Source organism: Odontesthes bonariensis, chromosome 21, assembly GCF_027942865.1.
Source record: "Odontesthes bonariensis isolate fOdoBon6 chromosome 21, fOdoBon6.hap1, whole genome shotgun sequence".
Lineage (NCBI taxonomy): Eukaryota > Metazoa > Chordata > Actinopteri > Atheriniformes > Atherinopsidae > Odontesthes > Odontesthes bonariensis.
The window spans coordinates 1990973-2010015 of record NC_134526.1 but is presented as its reverse complement, the minus strand read 5'-3'; the positions used below and the strand labels follow the sequence as shown (position 1 = coordinate 2010015).

The 19043-nt window shown below is 44.7% G+C and overlaps 1 protein-coding gene across 8 annotated transcripts in view; it reads right to left on the bottom strand.

The window, feature by feature from the left end:
• caskin2 (CASK interacting protein 2) overlaps nt 1-19043 on the bottom strand; it is a 97698-nt gene that overhangs the window by 74548 nt on the left and 4107 nt on the right. For all 8 annotated transcript variants that reach the window (XM_075454805.1, XM_075454807.1, XM_075454809.1 and 5 more), the window contains exon 2: nt 17157-17437. In XM_075454805.1, the coding sequence (XP_075310920.1) occupies nt 17157-17250 (94 nt within the window). In that variant the 5' untranslated portion in view covers nt 17251-17437. The remainder of the gene's footprint in view (nt 1-17156; nt 17438-19043) is intronic.

Sequence of the window (19043 nt, the reverse complement as noted above, 5' to 3'; positions counted from 1 at the left end):
CTCAGAGAGGAAGGAAACATCTGCTCAGGGAAGAAGCAAACATCTGCTCAGAGAAGAAGCAAACATCTGCTCAGAGAAGAAGCAAACATCTGCTCAGAGAAGAAGCAAACATCTGCTCAGAGAGGAAGCAAACATCTGCTCAGAAAAGAAGCAAACATCTGCTCAGGGAAGAAGCAAACATCTGCTCAGAGAAGAAGCAAACATCTGCTCAGAGAAGAAGGAAACATCTGCTCAGAGAAGAAGGAAACATCTGCTCAGGGAAGAAGGAAACATCTGCTCAGAGAAGAAGCAAACATCTGCTCGGAGAGGAAGCAAACATCTGCTCAGGGAAGACGGAAACATCTGCTCAGAGAAGAAGCAAACATCTGCTCAGAGAAGAAGCAAACATCTGCTCAGAGAGGAAGCAAACATCTGCTCAGGGAAGACGGAAACATCTGCTCAGAGAGGAAGGAAACATCTGCTCAGAGAAGAAGCAAACATCTGCTCAGAGAGGAAGGAAACATCTGCTCAGAGAAGAAGGAAACATCTGCTCAGAGAAGAAGCAAACATCTGCTCAGAGAGGAAGCAAACATCTGCTCAGAGAAGAAGCAAACATCTGCTCAGAGAAGAAGGAAACATCTGCTCAGAGAAGAAGGAAACATCTGCTCAGGGAAGAAGGAAACATCTGCTCAGAGAAGAAGCAAACATCTGCTCAGAGAAGAAGGAAACATCTGCTCAGAGAAGAAGGAAACATCTGCTCAGAGAAGGAAACATCTGCTCAGAGAAGAAGGAAACATCTGCTCAGAGAAGGAAACATCTGCTCAGAGATGAAGCAAACATCTGCTCAGAGAAGGAAACATCTGCTCAGAGAAGAAGCAAACATCTGCTCCGAGAAGGAAACATCTGCTCAGAGAAGAAGCAAACATCTGCCCAGAGAAGGAAACATCTGCTCAGAGAAGAAGGAAACATCTGCTCAGAGAAGGAAACATCTGCTCAGAGAAGAAGGAAACATCTGCTCAGAGAAGGAAACATCTGCTCAGAGAAGAAGCAAACATCTGCTCAGAGAGGAAGGAAACATCTGCTCAGAGAAGAAGCAAACATCTGCTCAGAGAAGGAAACATCTGCTCAGAGAAGAAGGAAACATCTGCTCAGAGAAGAAGCAAACATCTGCTCAGAGAGGAAGCAAACATCTGCTCAGAGAAGAAGGAAACATCTGCTCAGAGAAGAAGCAAACATCTGCTCAGAGAAGAAGGAAACATCTGCTCAGAGAGGAAGCAAACATCTGCTCAGGGAAGAAGGAAACATCTGCTCAGAGAAGGAAACATCTGCTCAGAGAAGAAGGAAACATCTGCTCAGAGAAGAAGCAAACATCTGCTCAGAGAAGGAAACATCTGCTCAGAGAAGGAAACATCTGCTCAGAGAAGAAGCAAACATCTGCTCAGAGAGGAAGGAAACATCTGCTCAGAGAAGAAGCAAACATCTGCTCAGAGAAGGAAACATCTGCTCAGAGAAGAAGGAAACATCTGCTCAGAGAAGAAGCAAACATCTGCTCAGAGAGGAAGCAAACATCTGCTCAGAGAAGAAGGAAACATCTGCTCAGAGAAGAAGCAAACATCTGCTCAGAGAAGAAGGAAACATCTGCTCAGAGAGGAAGCAAACATCTGCTCAGGGAAGAAGGAAACATCTGCTCAGAGAAGAAGGAAACATCTGCTCAGAGAAGAAGCAAACATCTGCTCAGAGAAGGAAACATCTGCTCAGAGAAGGAAACATCTGCTCAGAGAAGAAGCAAACATCTGCTCAGGGAAGGAAACATCTGCTCAGAGAAGGAAACATCTGCTCAGGTCTGAGTCTCTGGACTGTCCTTGAACACCTCACAGACCTGGTCCTGCCAGCCTGCTCTGAGTCTAAATGTTCGAACTGTCCCTTTAAAGCTGCCTCAGGACGTTCTATCTGTCACACTCAAAGAAATCCTTTGAAGCCTTTTAAGTTCCCAGTGAGGTGGCTGTGGGTGGAGGTTCCTCTTCCTTTCTGAAGCTACAACCAGAAGTGGCTCAGCTCCACCCGACTTTTCCTCCTGGACTCTGGCAGAAGCCCCCCCCACACACACACACACACACCCCAGTCCCTGAACGTCTCATTCCAGCTCCAGGACGTCAGATCAGTCCCTGAACGTCTCATCTTTCTCTCATTTCCCCCCAAATCTTCCAGCTCAGAAAGTTAAAATCTGAATTTTTAACAAGTTAAATTAAGTTTTAATGGTGAGAAGAAAAAAATCCTATGAGACATAATTTATTCTTAAAGTCTTTCTGAGGCTGCAGGATCCTTCATGTCTGCTGGAGCCCCGGCTGCGACCTGCTGTCTGAGCCTGTCGGCCCAGCGTGACGTCTCACTCACGCTGCTTCTTCTTCTTCTCCCCCCCCCTCCCCCAGCTGTCTCGGTGCCAGCCATTGTCCGGGCGGCGCAGCGCCATGAATGCAGGGAAGAAGAAGAATGAGGCGGTGATGTCACCCTGCTGGAATGTGAGCAGCAGAGCTTCCATCCCCTCCGTCAGCCTGAGTCTGACTCCAGTTACAGCTTCAGAAAGCCCTGCAGCACCAGCAGAAACCCCAGAACCCCCCCCCCAAAACCCCGGAACCCCCCTGAAACCCCCCAGAAAACCCCAGAACCCCCCCAGAAAACCCCAGAACCCCCCCCAAACCCCGGAACCCCCCCAGAAAACCCCAGAAAACCCCAGAACCCCCCCAGAACCCCCCTGAAACCCCCCAGAAAACCCCAGAACCCCCCCCAAACCCCAGAACCCCCCCAGAAAACCCCAGAACCCCCCCAAAACCCCGGAACCCCCCCAGAAAACCCCAGAAAACCCCCAGAACCCCCCCAAAACCCCAGAACCCCCCCAGAAACCCCCACAAACCCCCCAGATACCCCCAGCAATCCCCCAGGAACCCCCAGATACCCCAGATACCCCCAGCAATCCCCCAGGAACCCCCAGATACCCCAGATACCCCCAGAAACCGGACCGTCTGTCCACAGTCAGTCCCGACATGACTGAAATACTCTTTTACAAAGTGGGAGATTCTGAATCGATTCTTTAAAAACGGTCGCCGGCTTCTCAAAGTGACGGACGCGACCCTCCAGGTGACATCATCCTCGGGCTCATGGCTGCGAGACGAGGGCTCAGAACACACAGATTTATCCTGAGATCCAGCTCAGTGTGACACACACAGAGGAACACAGCTGGAACACACAGAGGAACACAGCTGGAACACACCTGGAACACAGCTGGGGAACAGGTGGAACACACCTGGAACACAGCTGGAACACACTTGGAACACAGCTGGAACACACAGAGGAACACAGCTGGAACACACCTGGAACACAGCTGGAACACACAGAGGAACACAGCTGGAACACACCTGGAACACAGCTGGAACACACAGAGGAACACAGCTGGAACACACAGAGGAACACAGCTGGAACACAGCTGGAACACAGCTGGAACACACAGAGGAACACACAGAGGAACACAGCTGGAACACACCTGGAACACACAGAGGAACACAGCTGGAACACACCTGGAACACAGCTGGGGAACAGGTGGAACACACAGAGGAACACAGCTGGAACACAGCTGGAACACACCTGGGGAACAGCTGGAACACAGCTGGAACACAGCTGGAACACAGCTGGAACACACCTGGGGAACAGGTGGAACACAGCTGTAACACACCTGGAACACAGCTGGAACACAGCTGGAACACAGCTGGAACACACCTGGGGAACAGGTGGAACACAGCTGTAACACACCTGGAACACAGCTGGAACACAGCTGGAACACAGCTGGAACACACCTGGGGAACAGGTGGAACACAGCTGGAACACACCTGGAACACAGCTGGAACACACCTGGGGAACAGGTGGAACACAGCTGGAACACACCTGGAACACAGCTGGAACACACCTGGAACACACCTGGGGAACAGGTGGAACACAGCTGGAACACACCTGGAACACAGCTGGAACACACCTGGAACACAGCTGGAACACAGCTGGAACACAGCTGGAACACAGCTGGGGAACAGGTGAAACACAGCTGGAACACAGCTGGGGAACAGGTGGTCAGACGGAGGTCGAACTCTCAGACTTTAATCAAAACGACTCGAATTCAACGGGAGAGAAACTCCTTCAGGAAAAGGTCTCAGGCTGAACATGTGACACATTAAAGACGAACAGACTGAAGGTGCAGACATCAGGATCCCTGAGAGTCACACGAGTTTAACCAGGCGGGATCACGTGCACGTGCACATGCACGTCCTGCAGTCCTGTGACCTCTGAGCTGCAGCGACTTCAGACTTTAAACTCACTAAAGAGAAGAAGAGCAGCGGCGGTGGCGGAACATGTTACGTAACGCGGCAGAGAAAGGAAACCTCCAGCAGCGTGCACACACACACACGTGCACACACACGTGCACACGCAAACAGCCTCAAACCACATTCATCACAGTTTTCACTTCAAAGGTTCTATTAAAAGAGGAGCTTCCTGTCGCAGCTCTGAGCTCACAGGCGTGCACGTGAGCGCGCTCACAGGCGTGCACGTGAAGAAGGGCCCAGCGTCCTGATTCAGGATGGGCGACCACGGACTGCAGCACGCCATGGCCGGCGGCGGCTTCAGGTTCAGATTAAAGTGAGTTAGAGATCATGTGACGCATTCATCACTGACGGGTAACGGGTCAGCTGACACCAGAACATTTAATCAAGTAATCGGATCTCTGATGTTACAGATACAACACGGTCATTTCAACAGAAATAAGCCACTATTTGTCCAACACGATAAACACAAGTTGACTCAGCGTCTTTCTGTTCTCCGCTAACTTCCTTTTGTTCTCTGTTAGCTTCCTTCTTTTCTCTGTTAGCTTCCTTTTGTTCTCCGCTAGCTTCCTTCTGTTCTCTGTTAGCCTCCTTCTGTTCTCAGCTAGCTTCCTTCTTCTCTCTGCTAGCTTCCTTCTTCTCTCTGCTAGCTTCCTTCTGCTCTCTGCTAGCTTCCTTCTGCTCTCTGCTAGCTTCCTTCTGCTCTCTGCTAGCTTCCTTCTGTTCTCTGCTAGCTTCCTTCTGCTCTCTGCTAGCTTCCTTCTGTTCTCTTCTAGCTTCCTTCTGTTCTCTGCTAGCTTCCTTCTGCTCTCTGCTAGCTTCCTTCTTCTCTCTGCTAGCTTCCTTCTGCTCTCTGCTAGCTTCCTTCTGCTCTCTGCTAGCTTCCTTCTGTTCTCTGCTAGCTTCCTTTGCTCTCTGCTAGCCTCTTTCTGTTCTCAGCTACCTTCCTTCTTCTCTCTGCTAGCTTCCTTCTGCTCTCTGCTAGCTTCCTTCTGTTCTCTGCTAGCTTCCTTCTGTTCTCTGCTAGCTTCCTTCTGTTCTCTGCTAGCTTCCTTCTGCTCTCTGCTAGCTTCCTTCTGTTCTCTGCTAGCTTCCTTTGCTCTCTGCTAGCCTCTTTCTGTTCTCTGCTAGCTTCCTTCTTCTCTCTGCTAGCTTCCTTCTGCTCTCTGCTAGCTTCCTTCTTCTCTCTGCTAGCTTCCTTCTGCTCTCTGCTAGCTTCCTTCTGCTCTCTGCTAGCTTCCTTCTGCTCTCTGCTAGCTTCCTTCTGTTCTCTGCTAGCTTCCTTCTGTTCTCTGCTAGCTTCCTTCTGTTCTCTGCTAGCTTCCTTCTGCTCTCTGCTAGCTTCCTTCTGTTCTCTGCTAGCTTCCTTCTGCTCTCTGCTAGCTTCCTTTGCTCTCTGCTAGCCTCTTTCTGTTCTCAGCTAGCTTCCTTCTTCTCTCTGCAAGCTTCCTTCTGCTCTCTGCTAGCTTCCTTCTGCTCTCTGCTAGCTTCCTTTGCTCTCTGCTAGCCTCTTTCTGTTCTCAGCTAGCTTCCTTCTTCTCTCTGCTAGCTTCCTTCTTCTCTCTGCTAGCTTCCTTCTGCTCTCTGCTAGCTTCCTTCTGCTCTCTGCTAGCTTCCTTCTGCTCTCTGCTAGCTTCCTTCTGTTCTCTGCTAGCTTCCTTCTGCTCTCTGCTAGCTTCCTTCTGTTCTCTTCTAGCTTCCTTCTGTTCTCTGCTAGCTTCCTTCTGCTCTCTGCTAGCTTCCTTCTGCTCTCTGCAAGCTTCCTTCTTCTCTCTGCTAGCTTCCTTTGCTCTCTGCTAGCCTCTTTCTGTTCTCAGCTAGCTTCCTTCTTCTCTCTGCTAGCTTCCTTCTGTTCTCTGCTAGCTTCCTTCTGTTCTCTGCTAGCTTCCTTCTGCTCTCTGCTAGCTTCCTTCTGCTCTCTGCTAGCTTCCTTCTGTTCTCTGCTAGCTTCCTTCTGCTCTCTGCTAGCTTCCTTCTGCTCTCTGCTAGTTTCCGTCTGTTCTCCGCTAGCTTCCTTTTGTTCTCCGCTAGCTTTCTTCTGTTCTCCGCTAACTTCCTTCTGTTCTCCTTCATCGTGCTATTGTGCTAAGCTAACTGGCTTTTATAATCGACACACTGTATTTTCCCTTTTCTTTGAAATGCTCCCAAACTTTAGACATTTTTCCTCTTTTTCTCTGATTTTCCTCCAACAAATCAACTGCAACACACGTGCGCACATGCACGTGCACATTGTGCGACAGTAATAACTGTCCGTGTGAAACAGGGCGACCGCTGAGCGGAACATGTTGGTGGGAGTTAAAGGAGAAGTTTTTGTCGCCGAGTTATTTGACGAATCGTTTCAGGCCTGAACTCAACACGATGCATTCACTGACCGAGCGAAACCCGGAACACAAACACAGCTGCAGTCGGTCTCATCAGAAATCCAGAACCGGATCTTCTGATCAGTCTGTAATAGGGATGGGAATTGATAAGATTTTTACGATTCCAATTCCATTTTCGATTCTGCTTAACGATTCGGTTCTTTATCGGTTCCCTTATCGATTCTCATTTGGAGAAAAAGGACAACAAACCGGTCGATTAGCATCAACTTTGTTTAGTTTAGAAGTAACACGAGTCGTGACCTCACAAACCCAACAACGGTGAGGTCCACATTGGTCTATCATGGCCTGGGTAATTGAACTCTTCCTGCTCTGGTGAAAGGAGAAGCTGGAGGTAGAGGTGAACTGGGGGTAGTACCACCAGCCTCTGGCTCTGAGCCAGTCAGGCTCTGTCTCTCATGATTTCATCTAAATGTAATGCCTGAGAAGGCATTCATTTAACCTTAACCGTTACTAACAGCAGCTTTTACAATCAGGCAAATGCTGCTAACATGATAGGCAGTGTTTGTTAGTTAGTTAGTTACCTGCAGTGTTAGCCGAGGACATGCTAACGTTGCTAACGTTGCTGGGTTCAGATTCACCAACGTTAGTCCGGAGCAGATCGAAAACGCGACATTCATTCATAGTTATTGCATGTTGGTAGTATTTCCTCCCTTTGGTGAAATATTCACTTTGCAAGTTGCCCTGTTGTCGTCTTTTTTAGGGATGTGTAACCAAACTTTCGAGCGTTTGTACCGCTTGGGCGCCATGTTTACTGTTGGCTGCTGGCTGCGCTGGACTCGCCACGCAACGCTGCGTGGTGACGTCATTCGCGCCCACTGGAATCGATAAAAGGGAATCGTTTGCAAAATCGCCAAAACGATTCCAAGGAATTGAAACGCTGGGAACCGGTTCTCAACAAGAACCGGTTTTCGATTCCCATCCCTAGTCTGTAAGGCTCCAGACTAAACTGGATCAGAGTGCAGCTCCGACAGAAAACAGAAGAATGAACTAAAAAACTAAAGTTACAGCGAGGGGGAAATTGAAGAAGCCCCCCCCCCTGCTGTGACCCAATTTCTCCTCCACTTCAAACCCAGCTTCAGTCGTCTTTTTCTCCCCGAGCGCCGCTTTCTACAACGAGCTGATGTCACATTTGTGTCGGCTCACTTTTTTTTTCAAAACAACACGTATAAAAGCTGCTTTTTTCCTCAGTTCAGTCATAAAAGCACAGAACTGCAGAGGCTGAGATTTACTGAGCACCACCAAGACTTTGAGCTAAATCAAAAGAGAAACGTCAGTTTTCTTGAAATTAGAGAAAATTAAATACTTTTCTAGAGGCTCAACAAGACAATTTCACAAGATGTGGGACCCTCTAATTGAGTACTTTAAAAATCTCAAGACCCTTCCATAAGCCTATGGAGCCCTGAGATATATATTTGATCTTGCCTAATAATTGACATGTACTTCAATATGTAATGCCCCCAGTGTCTGTCATTATTATTATTTCTATTATTATTATTGCTTATTTATTTATTTATTTTTCTCAATTTTCTCATCACTGTATGGACACGTTAATTCTTACTAGCATTACTACTATCATTATTACTGTTTTTCCCTTTATTTATTTATTTATTTATTTATTTAATTTTTTGCATTGTTCATTTATTTAACTTTGCTATCTATGCTTATATGTTATTGTTTTTTCCTTTACAGCAGTATATGGGTGTTGTGGGTGGGTGGGTTCTGTTTGTTAAAAAGAAAACAAATCCAATTCAAGATATTGTATTTAAATTAATCTTACTTTGTGCTTTCTTGAATAAAAAATATACTTAAAAAAGAAAAGAAAAAAAGAGAAATGTCAGAATCAGTCCTGAAACAGCGACAGCCAGGGGTCCCGGGGGGCCCCTCGGTCCCAACACAGGAGCTTTGTGCCCCCCCCCAGCTCAAAGGTACGACCCGGCCGGCCCATTTTTAGAGACTGTAGGGGAGCTGTCTGTTGAGCGGGTCAATTAAACATTTAGCACAGCGACAGCAGAGTTGACAGGCAAACACCAGCAGCTCAAACACAGAGGCAGAATTTCACGCACCGTCTGAAAGGTTTTAACACTTCCACTCAAATCTGCCTCAATGGGAGGAGAGTGGAAGCCCCCCCCCCCACCCACCCACCCACCCACCTCATTATCCCCCAGTTTGTGGGTTGGTGCTGAAGGCGGAAGCAGAGCCCCACCAAACGTCTTGGACGCTCAGGAAGAAACAAGCTGAACAAACAGTCCTCTGTTTCTGACAGCAAAGGAAACGTCCTGTTTCTGGGTTTCTGCAGTTTGTTCCACTTCCACACGAAGCGTCGGGAATGACTCACTTATTCCTCGACAGTCAGCAGGGAGGCCGAGGCGTCTGACAGCGAGCGACGTGTGCAAAGACGATGCAGAAAACTGTTTTTTTTCTGGAAGCTTCCGACGAAATGAAAATCCGGCCTGAACTCGAGCAACAAAATAAAAGAAGAAAACCACAAAAAAAAAAAAAAAAAATAGTTATGTGTAACAAACTGCGGCTGCAGCCTTTAAACCTCAGCTGGTGTAAAGGAAGCCGGTGGGATCAAACCGACAACCAACTCCTGAGCCCATTTCCCACTGATCATCAACCTGCTGACATCTGGTGTTTAATCAACATTCAGTCCAGACTCGAATGATTCTGCATAATTCACGAGTTTCTATCGGCTACGCCCCCGATCAGCATTGATGGGAGGGTGCTGCGCTCAGGGCTGCAAGTGTGAACACAGTTAACTTTTCCTTTGTAGAAAACACACGTTGACCAACTTCTGCCTTTCACATGGAGGCTCTGAAACTGACGGCAGCAACTCAATAAGCTGAACAAACAGTCCTCTGTTTCTGACGGCAAAGGAAACGTCCTGTTTCTGGGTTTCTGCAGTTTGTTCCACTTCCACACGAAGCGTCGGGAATGACTCACTTATTCCCCGACTGTCAGCAGGGAGGCCGAGGCGTCTGACAGCGAGCGACGTGTGCAAAGACGATGCAGAAAACTGTTTTTTTTTTTCTGGGAGCTTCCGATGAAATGAAAATCCGGCCAGAACTCGAACCCCTTCAACACTTCTTTATTATGTTTTGTTTTGTTTTGACAGTATTTCACATTATAGAGCAACAAAATAAAAGAAGAAAACCACAGAAAACAAAAAAGTCAACTCGTTATGTGTAACAAACTGCGGCTGCAGCCTTTAAACCTCAGCTGGTGTAAAGGAGGCCGGTGGGATCAAACCGACAACCAACTCCTGAGCCCATTTACCACTGATCATCAACCTGCTGACATCTGATGTTTGAGCACAACATGAAAGTGTTTAATCAACATTCAGTCCAGACTCGAATGATTCTGCATAATTCACGAGTTTCTATCGGCTACGCCCCCGATCAGCATTGATGGGAGGGTGCTGCGCTCAGGGCTGCAAGTGTGAACACAGCTAACTTTTTCTTTCTAGAAAACACACGTTGACCAACGTTCTCTGCTGCTCGTGTCAGAATATTACTACCCTGGCTGAGTACTCTGTTTATTGTCTCTTCTTTTCTTTTTAACCTTCAACGAGACTACTGCATTTTCCTACATTTCTGGATCTTCGGACTACACGAACACTTCATTCAGACAAATCGTTTCACTGTTTTACACCTAAGCGTATGCAAACCACTTGAAGGCTACAGTGGTGGCTCTTGTTTCAGTGTAGATATAACTCCTGCCCATCATCCATTCCGTTCACTGGTATCACTATTTTTATTTTGCATACGAGGACAGCTGCTCTGAAGTACTCACTTAAAAGTTCTTGTTTTTACTTTGGTGCTGATGTAAATATCCATTTTGCGTGGCAGGAATATTTCACAAAAAGGGATTCATGAGATTGATGTGAGTCACATGGAGGCCCTGAAACTCAGAGGGACAGGCACTGAAAGGATCGGATTATTGGCTAAATTACAATCAGACTGAGTTATTAAGTGCATGTAGACACCTTAATCTGACTAAGAATTGGATCGGATTCAGACCCCGAGATAACTGGGCTGAAAGTCACTCTAAACCTGCTTGTAGACGCTGAAGCTCGTGGTGAATCAGACTTTGCGTTCTGCGCATGCTCCAGATGTTTTCCCGGGGTCGTGACCCGGAAGTCAAAGGAGACGATATTCCTGTTGTTGTCGCCGTCAGAAAGAAAGAAACAACGCGATGGAGAATGCTCCGTTGGGCATCGAGTTTGTGCAACAAGCAGCTCATCACAGACCAAATGTAGAGGGACGTAGCTTCATCTGGCTCTGCGTTCTCCATCTTTCTCCAATGCCTGAGTTTGTTGTTGTTGGTGGTGGTGAAGAGGTCAACAGGAAGTGGCTCTATTAGCAACAGCTGGAATGGGTACAGCGCCACCTATCATACCGGGGTATGACACGCTTTGTGCCTCTGATCCCATTCATTCACCGCCAGATATCCAAGGAGAATTACCCTTAATAACTCAGTCTGATTGTAATTTAGCCAATAATCCGATCCTTTCAGAGTCATGTGACCCCACTGAGTGTCGGTGATTCTGTATAATTCACAAGTTTCTATCGGCTACGGCCCCGATCAGCATTGATGGGAGGGTGCTGCGCTCAGGGCTGCAAATGTGAGCACAGCTAACTTTTTCTTTGTAGAAAACACCCGTTGACCAACTTCTGCCTCTCACATGGAGGCTCTGAAACTGACTGCAACAACACAATAAGCTCACATTCAGTCCTGTGGTTCAAAAACAAAACAAACCAATCAGAAAGTCGGGATGATCGAACCTTTGGTCCAGCGCGACGGCGTCCCTTCATGTTGTCGTAGCTTACGGGCTCGTCCTCGAACATAAAGTGTTCTGATGGTAAAGTGTAGCTACAGACACCATGAAAGGATTAAATCAGCTTGTTTTAGTGAGCTGCTGCTAACATTCGGTGTAAAAAACGTATTTAACTCCAAAGACTTTGCTGCAGTGAAGTTTTAACACCAACAGAAGGAACTCCGAAGCTTCCACAAAAAGCTGTAAAACTCTTCCTTTTTGGAGGTTTAAATTCACACAGAAAGTCTTTGGTGGAAAGCTGAGGCTGGTTTTACTTTTCAAATAACCTGACTTCCATTATTTGAGTGTTATTGCGTCCATGTGAATCTGGACTCCCACTGGATCCCATCCAACCATTTAGTGGCCTTTTATTTTCAGATAATTAAAGATATTAAAATATAACCAACCATCGCAGATATCAGCACTAAACTTAAAGTCCAATCTCCTAAACATGATTTATTCATAAAGGTTTCTGAGGTCTCGGGTGGCCTTTCTTCTGGAGTCGAAATGCAGCACAGCTGGGATTTAAACCTTTTCTAAAACCACATTAATTTATCCAGCAACACAAAACAACAGCTGAAGAAACATCGAGCCTTTGATTGATTCAAACTAGGGATGGGCGAGTTAACTCGTTATTATCACGTTAACTCGCTAATTATTTAACGCCGATAAATATTTTATTCCGCATTACCGCAGGTTTTATTTATTTATTTTATTATTGTAAAAGTCTGTCGCTCACAGGCTTTTATTCTGTAAAAGTCTGCTGCTCACAGGCTTTTATTATGTAAAAGTCTGCTGCTCACAGGCTTTTATTTTGTAAAAGTCTGCTGCTGTCTGCTGTGGAACAGGAAAAGAAAGTAATCGGCGGATCCACCAAACATGGAGAAGGGTACGGAACTTTTACTCGGCCATTTTCATGTTAAAGTTCTTCCAGACGGCGGAGTCGACAGAACCAAAGTCATCTGTAAACACTGCCAAGCTGAATTGTCTTCTCAGCGTAGTAGTTCCAGTCTAAAATATCACTTAAAGGCAAAACACACAACTGATAGCAGCAAGTCATTCAAGGAAACAGACAGTGGAGCGAGGCTTCTACATAAAAACTACAGAAAGATGCTGATGTTAAAAGTGTGTTTGGACAACAAATGTTATGGCACTTTCATTCATATGGCAGCACATTTAAAATAAAGCTAAATGCTAAAAGCTATACGCTACTTTTGGATTCATTTTTGGATTCTGCGTACAAATGCGATTACTCATGATTAATCAGGGAAATCACGTGATTAATTAGATTAATCATTTTAATCGTTGCCCAGCCCCAATTCAAACTTCTCATTATTCGTGTAATCTCAGCTGTTTATTAAGTGTTGTTACGCTCCATCTTTGGTCTGTTCTGGAGGTCTTTTGTAACGTTTTTTTCCTCTCTTGCCTACTAATAAAAACATCTGGCATTTTGACGTCATATACTTTCTTTCTGATGTTTATCGACTTGTAAAAATAAACAACCAAATTAATGAAAACAGGGTTCATCTGAAGATCTGTCGTATAATTTCATTGGAAGAAGAATAAAATATGACTCCAACGCTTTCTGAAGAGATAAACTTCCTGCGAATCAGAACCAGCTCCAGAACAGCCGTGTTGGCGGGGAAAGAGAAGCCGATTGGCCGAGCCTCGTTTGAACCCAACCTCATGAATAAGACATGAAACTGCTCCGTCTGAGGCCCGAGTGGGTGTCAGCCTTTCAAAGAGACACGACGGCTTTACGAGGCTCTGATAATGGGACGCTGATGAGCTTCAACAGCAAACACCGCCGCGGCAACACCTCCTGCGGCACACTTTTGTTCAAACGCAGACAGATGGTGATGCGATGGGACGTTATGGGCCATCATTTGGGCTTTAAATGTCCGAAACCCTCCAGGCTCCACGGCCTTTTGAAAAAGATGCGGTTTTATGAGGCTGAAGATTTATGATGCGAGGCATTTAAATGAAGAGCTGGAGCGTTTTTCACCCTGAAGAAAGGTTAAAAGGTATCGATCCGTGTGACTGCAGCCCGGCCCGATACTCACAGATGGAGCAAAATATGCGGGAAAAGTTGCCAAACAGAAACTAGGTAACTTTACACACACATGTGGGTGAAAATATTTTGCCACGTTACGAGTCTGTTTACAGTTAACAGCAGAAGAAGAGAGGAAAAAACGTTACCCTGAAGAAAGGTTAAAAGGTATCGATCCGTGCGACTGCAGCCCGGCCCGATGCACACAAGATGGAGCAAAATACGCGGGAAAAGTTGACGAATATGTTGCCAAACAGAAACTAGGTAACTTGTTTTTTTTTTATCAAGTATCTTTATTGATCAAACCGGAAAACAGACTATATTGGAATAAACAAAGGTAACAGGTTTGACATTTTTCTTTTTTTTTGTTTCCAAACACTACACACAAGTCCACACCCATTCTGCCCCTTCCCTTCCCTCTCAATCCGTCTTTTTACACAGATACTAAACATGTATCTTTTATCCATCTAGAAACTAGGTAACTTTATACAAACACACACATGGCTGAAAATATTTTCCCACGTTACGACTCTGTTTACAGTTAGCAGCAGATGAAGCGTCTCGTTGGTCGACCTTCAGATGGTTCCTAACCCTGAATGACCCACAGGTGGAAAACCATCTGTGAGTTCCCCCCACAGTGAGCGCACCATCGCCCCCTCAGGGCAAACATCAGACAGATCCTTCACTTTCTCAGACGTGTTGCGGGACGACAGTGACAGCGAACAGCAGAGCTTTGACAGTGAGATTCCCCATAAACCCCTCCCATAGAGCTATAATTCCCTTTAATCCCAGCTGGGCACCATCTGGGCACTCCTTGTGTGATAACCGAAGCACCAGATGTCATGAGGACGGAGTCTGGGTCACACATGTCCCTCAAAAGTAGAGGTTCACCGAATATTCGGCAACCGAAAATATTCGGCCGAAAACGCAAAAAAAAAAACACATTTGGCTTTCGGCCTAAAGCCAAATGAGTGGCCGAATCGGAGGCCGAATAGTGGTGACGCAAAATTATCCACTTCCAGACGGCGGAGTCGACAGAACCAAACTCATCTGTAAACTCTGCCAATATGCCGCTCATTGATTCAATGCGAGACTCCGGTTCTTTTCACAGATGTTTATTAACGCCACATCAACACCGTAGAACTAAATGTTCAAGTAAACAAAATAAAATACAACATTAGTTGTTGTAATCATTAAAGAAATAGCATTCTTAGCATTGTCGCTGGTACCAATAAATAATCAAAGTAATACTGGCCACTTTAGCTGCTTCTCAACCAGCGGCAGAGTCATTCCCCAGAGGCAATCTGCAGGGTCAGAACTAGGATTCTTTAACTTCCACTTCTCCTCTGCATCACATTCACACAGTTACAGCAAACACCACGAAGCATGGGGTAATAAAATAAAAATAAACTAGCAGGTAACATCACGCTACAGGTGCTCCTCGGTCTCTGTGTGAAGCTAACGGAGCTAACCGGCGCTACTTCCTGTTTTACTTGTTTCCACGTAAAAGCATGTATTTCAAAATAAATTAAAAATAAAAACTCCTGCATTTACTGCCAAGTTGAATTGTCTTCTCAGCGTAGTAGTTTCAGTCTAAAATATCACTTAAAGGCAAAACACACAAACTACAAAAAATGCTGCCACTGTTCCTGAAGGAGCAGGCTACCTAGACTCTATGCCAAAAAGGACACTCAGATAATTTGTTATATTGCATGTTTTTACATTTTTGTGTTGGAACGCTTTTATAATATGTTGTATTTTTTGTTGTATGAAATGAATGAAAAAAACCCCAGAATGAATTGAAAATGGGAATTAATGAAACTTATCTCTAGTTATTAGTAATAACTTTTGAAGATTTCAAATAAACATTTATTTTCTTTGAAAAACATGTCTAAACATTTATTGTAAGGCGTAGATTTAAGCAATATTTAAAAATGGTGAAAAATCTAACTTTTGATAACTTAACTGAACTGTAATATTCGGTTTCGGTATTCGGCCAAGTGATTAATTATTATTTGGTTTCGGTTTCGGCCACAAATTTTCATTTCGGTGCACCTCTACTCAAAAGTGAAGCCGAACATGGAAACAAGAGGCTGTAGATGTCCAGTCCTGGACTAAAGTGTTTGGTGGGGGAGCTGAAGAGCTCCCAGACGGGTTGGTTCTCACATGGAGACCCCGAACATGGTGGAAGGAGAGGTTAGGAAGGGGTGATGGATGGGTGGAGAACAATGGGTGGGAGTGATGTGGCGGACGGCAGGAAGCCGCCGTCAGCTGACACATTAACGTCTCCATCCTCCCTGTAGATGTGTAGATAAAAGAACCATCAACCCTTCAGGGACCAATCAGCTGAGCCCAGAGAAGAAGAACTGAGGATTTGAACCAGCAACCTCTCGTTTTAAAGGTCTCCCACCAGCCCCCCCGACAGATGATGCCCGATAATCTCATCAGATCAGATGTTCGGCTGTAAAAAAGCTCCAGAGACACGAAAACAGCAAACTTTCAGACTCAGAAATGTTGAGTTAACTCCAACAAAAAGAACGAAGAAAGCAAAAAGAACTCAAAGGTCCCAGGCTGGACAATGCGAGAGGCTTGAGGAACTTTCCTTTAAAGGAAAGGAGCTTTTCTTTATTCCACACCTGAGTTCAGACACCTGTGAACAGGTGGGACACACCAGGTGGCGTTTCCATAACAACCGACGCTACAAAGTGGAGTTTATTTAGTTTTAGAGTTTTAAGAGTTCATTTAAGAGAAAGTCACGATGACATCACGGCCGTTTGCTTTAAGGTGGTCATGGAACTCGGTCCAGGTTGTTTTAAGGCGGTATTTCTCACATCAGAATCAAACATGTTTAACATCATCGGGAGTTTTTGGTCCTGTTTTATGTAAATTGACTCGTTCTGTGTTTTAACCCTTTGTGCGGCCTTAACATTGTGTTTACTCCCTTTGTCCTACGGGTCAGAAATGAGCCGCCCTACCAAAGCCCCAAAATAAAGCAACTTAATTTCATTTTAAATCCAAAATCTATTTTTATATGATGAACCCACCTGTTATTTATCTATTCAACTCAACTCAATACATTTTTATCATGTATTTTTTGTTACACAATACAAAAAGACAATCACCAGTTTTCAGGATTACACTTTTTTTTTTTTTTTTTTGGTCAGTTGGACCAACAGTTTTCTTGTTTTCTCAGTTTTCTTTTACATAATAAAGGTTTATTATTGCTATTATATAAATGTGTAAGTAATTACTTCCGAATTAATTATATTGAAAGGGAAAAAAACAGTGAACTTTTTTCTGGTGTTTAAATGTTTTTATAATTCACGGGTCAAAAATGAGCCATAAGACAATCTTTGTGCCCTAGTGGTGTACAGCCCACATGGAGACATAAACAACAATAAAGTGTGACTTTTTCTAATGATGGGGTCCCTTTAGGAAAAGTCATAACATTTCAAGTTGGGAAAAGATAGTTTAAGGTATTTTTTCTACAGCTAAACATGGTCGTGGGTCACTTTGGACCCGCAGGACAACAGGAGGGTTAAAGCAGAAGAAGACGGAGGACTTACTGTTCCTGCTGGTCTTCAGCTTGGACAGCAGCTTCTGGGCCGCCGGCAGGTCGCCGCTCTTCACCGCCTGCAGCAGCTCCTGCTCCTTCCCCATCCTCCTCTTCCTCAAATTCAGACCGGCTTCTCTAAAATCCTCCTCAGAACCTCATGCTGACCGGCCTCAGGGAGACCTCCTCTTCCTCCTCTTCCTCCTCTTCCTCCCTTCGACGCTCAAACGCTCGTCTGCGTTTCGGCAGGTGAAGCGTCCAGGTGAGGTTCGACTGAGGAAGAGGAGGAGGAACCTGAGAGGACGAAGAAAAGACCATCAATAAAAAACAGGATCCATAAATACACCTGATCTATAAAACTGATCAGAACATTTTACACCTTTTTTCATCTCGAGAACATTTAATTTATTCAAAGAAAAACTAAAAAAAACCTAAAAAAAAGTGACTTTGAAAAAAAATGACATCATCATCATCAGCTGTCGTCAACGAAAATTATGACAAAATGTCGTCGTCAACGAACTTTTGGTTCTTGTTACGATAAATATAGTTAAATATATCGTTGACGAATAAAAACGAGACTAAATGTGGTTCACAAAATAAAAACTAAACGAGATGTTTAAACATTATCGTGTTTTCGTCACGTTGACGACGATATTTCGTCATAATTTTCGTTGACGACAGAAACACTAATCAGTTATCGTTACATCATCGATCCATCCGATCGTCTTTTTATTGATTGTTTTTGTTTGTTAAAATGTAAAAATCTAATAAACGGAGACGATTCGACCTTCTTACTCTCAGCTTAAACACGACAAAATTTCAGGTTTTACGACTTATTTAAAAGGTTTGTTGCGTTTTGTTAAATTCTGGATTTTCGGTCTTCGTGTTTTTTTTTATTTAGTTTTTCCAAGTTTTTGTTTGTTTAGTCGTGTTTTTCTTTTTCAGATTTTTAAATGTTGCCTTTTCTCATCATTCTGTCAAATATTTAGTTTTTCTATGAATCTTGTTTTATTTTTTGTTTCTAGTTTATCAGAAATATTGAGTTTCTAAAATGTTAAATTTCAAGTTAAGACAAAAATAATGGAGGGGTTCACTAAAATACTGTTGATTTAATACATTTAGTTGTGCATTAAATGTTGTTTTCTGTTCTTTGTGTTGTTTATTCATCAGAAATGCTGTATTAGTTCTTTTCAAATGTTTTTTGTTTCATTTTGTATTAAATTTTCTAAAATGTTTTTTTTGTCATGTTGCCTTTTCAACGCGAGTTTTCTAAAATTTTCAGAATTCTTTTTTGTTGTAAATTTTTTTCTGTTCCATCATGTTTTTTTCTGGTGTTTTATTAAGTTTCCTTTAATGTTTTTTTAATTGTCAGGTTTTATCTCGTCTTTCTTCTTCCTTTGGTCTGTTCTAAGCTGAATTTGTTTTGTTCCGTCCTCATGTTTTCTGACTTATTCTTCTACTTTTTCCCCTTTTTTCACCTGAGGATCGTTGTATTCTCAGACCTCGGTGTGGATTTCTGTTCTGGCTGATGTTAAACACACACCTGTGACAGGTGTGAAACCAGAGCTGGATCTGCTCCCAAATGAGAGGAAGCTTTAATTACAGGACCACAAACGCCTCTGTGCTGTGTAAACACCGTCAGGTGACGCAGACCTGCCTCTTTCAGAGCTGATCTGGGACATTTAAACTCTTCCAGCCCAGTGGGCTCATCAGACATGGGAAGGAGAGCCTGATCTCTGCTCCAGATAAGTGACAGCCCTGCTCTCTGCAGGACAACAGAGTTCCAGGCGGATCAGAGAGTCCAAATTACAAACACTGGTCTGCTCCGGTTACATAAGCGGGCAGCCCGAGAGGCCGAAGCGGCGCTGTCAGTCCCGTTTACAGCCAGCATGTCCCGCTT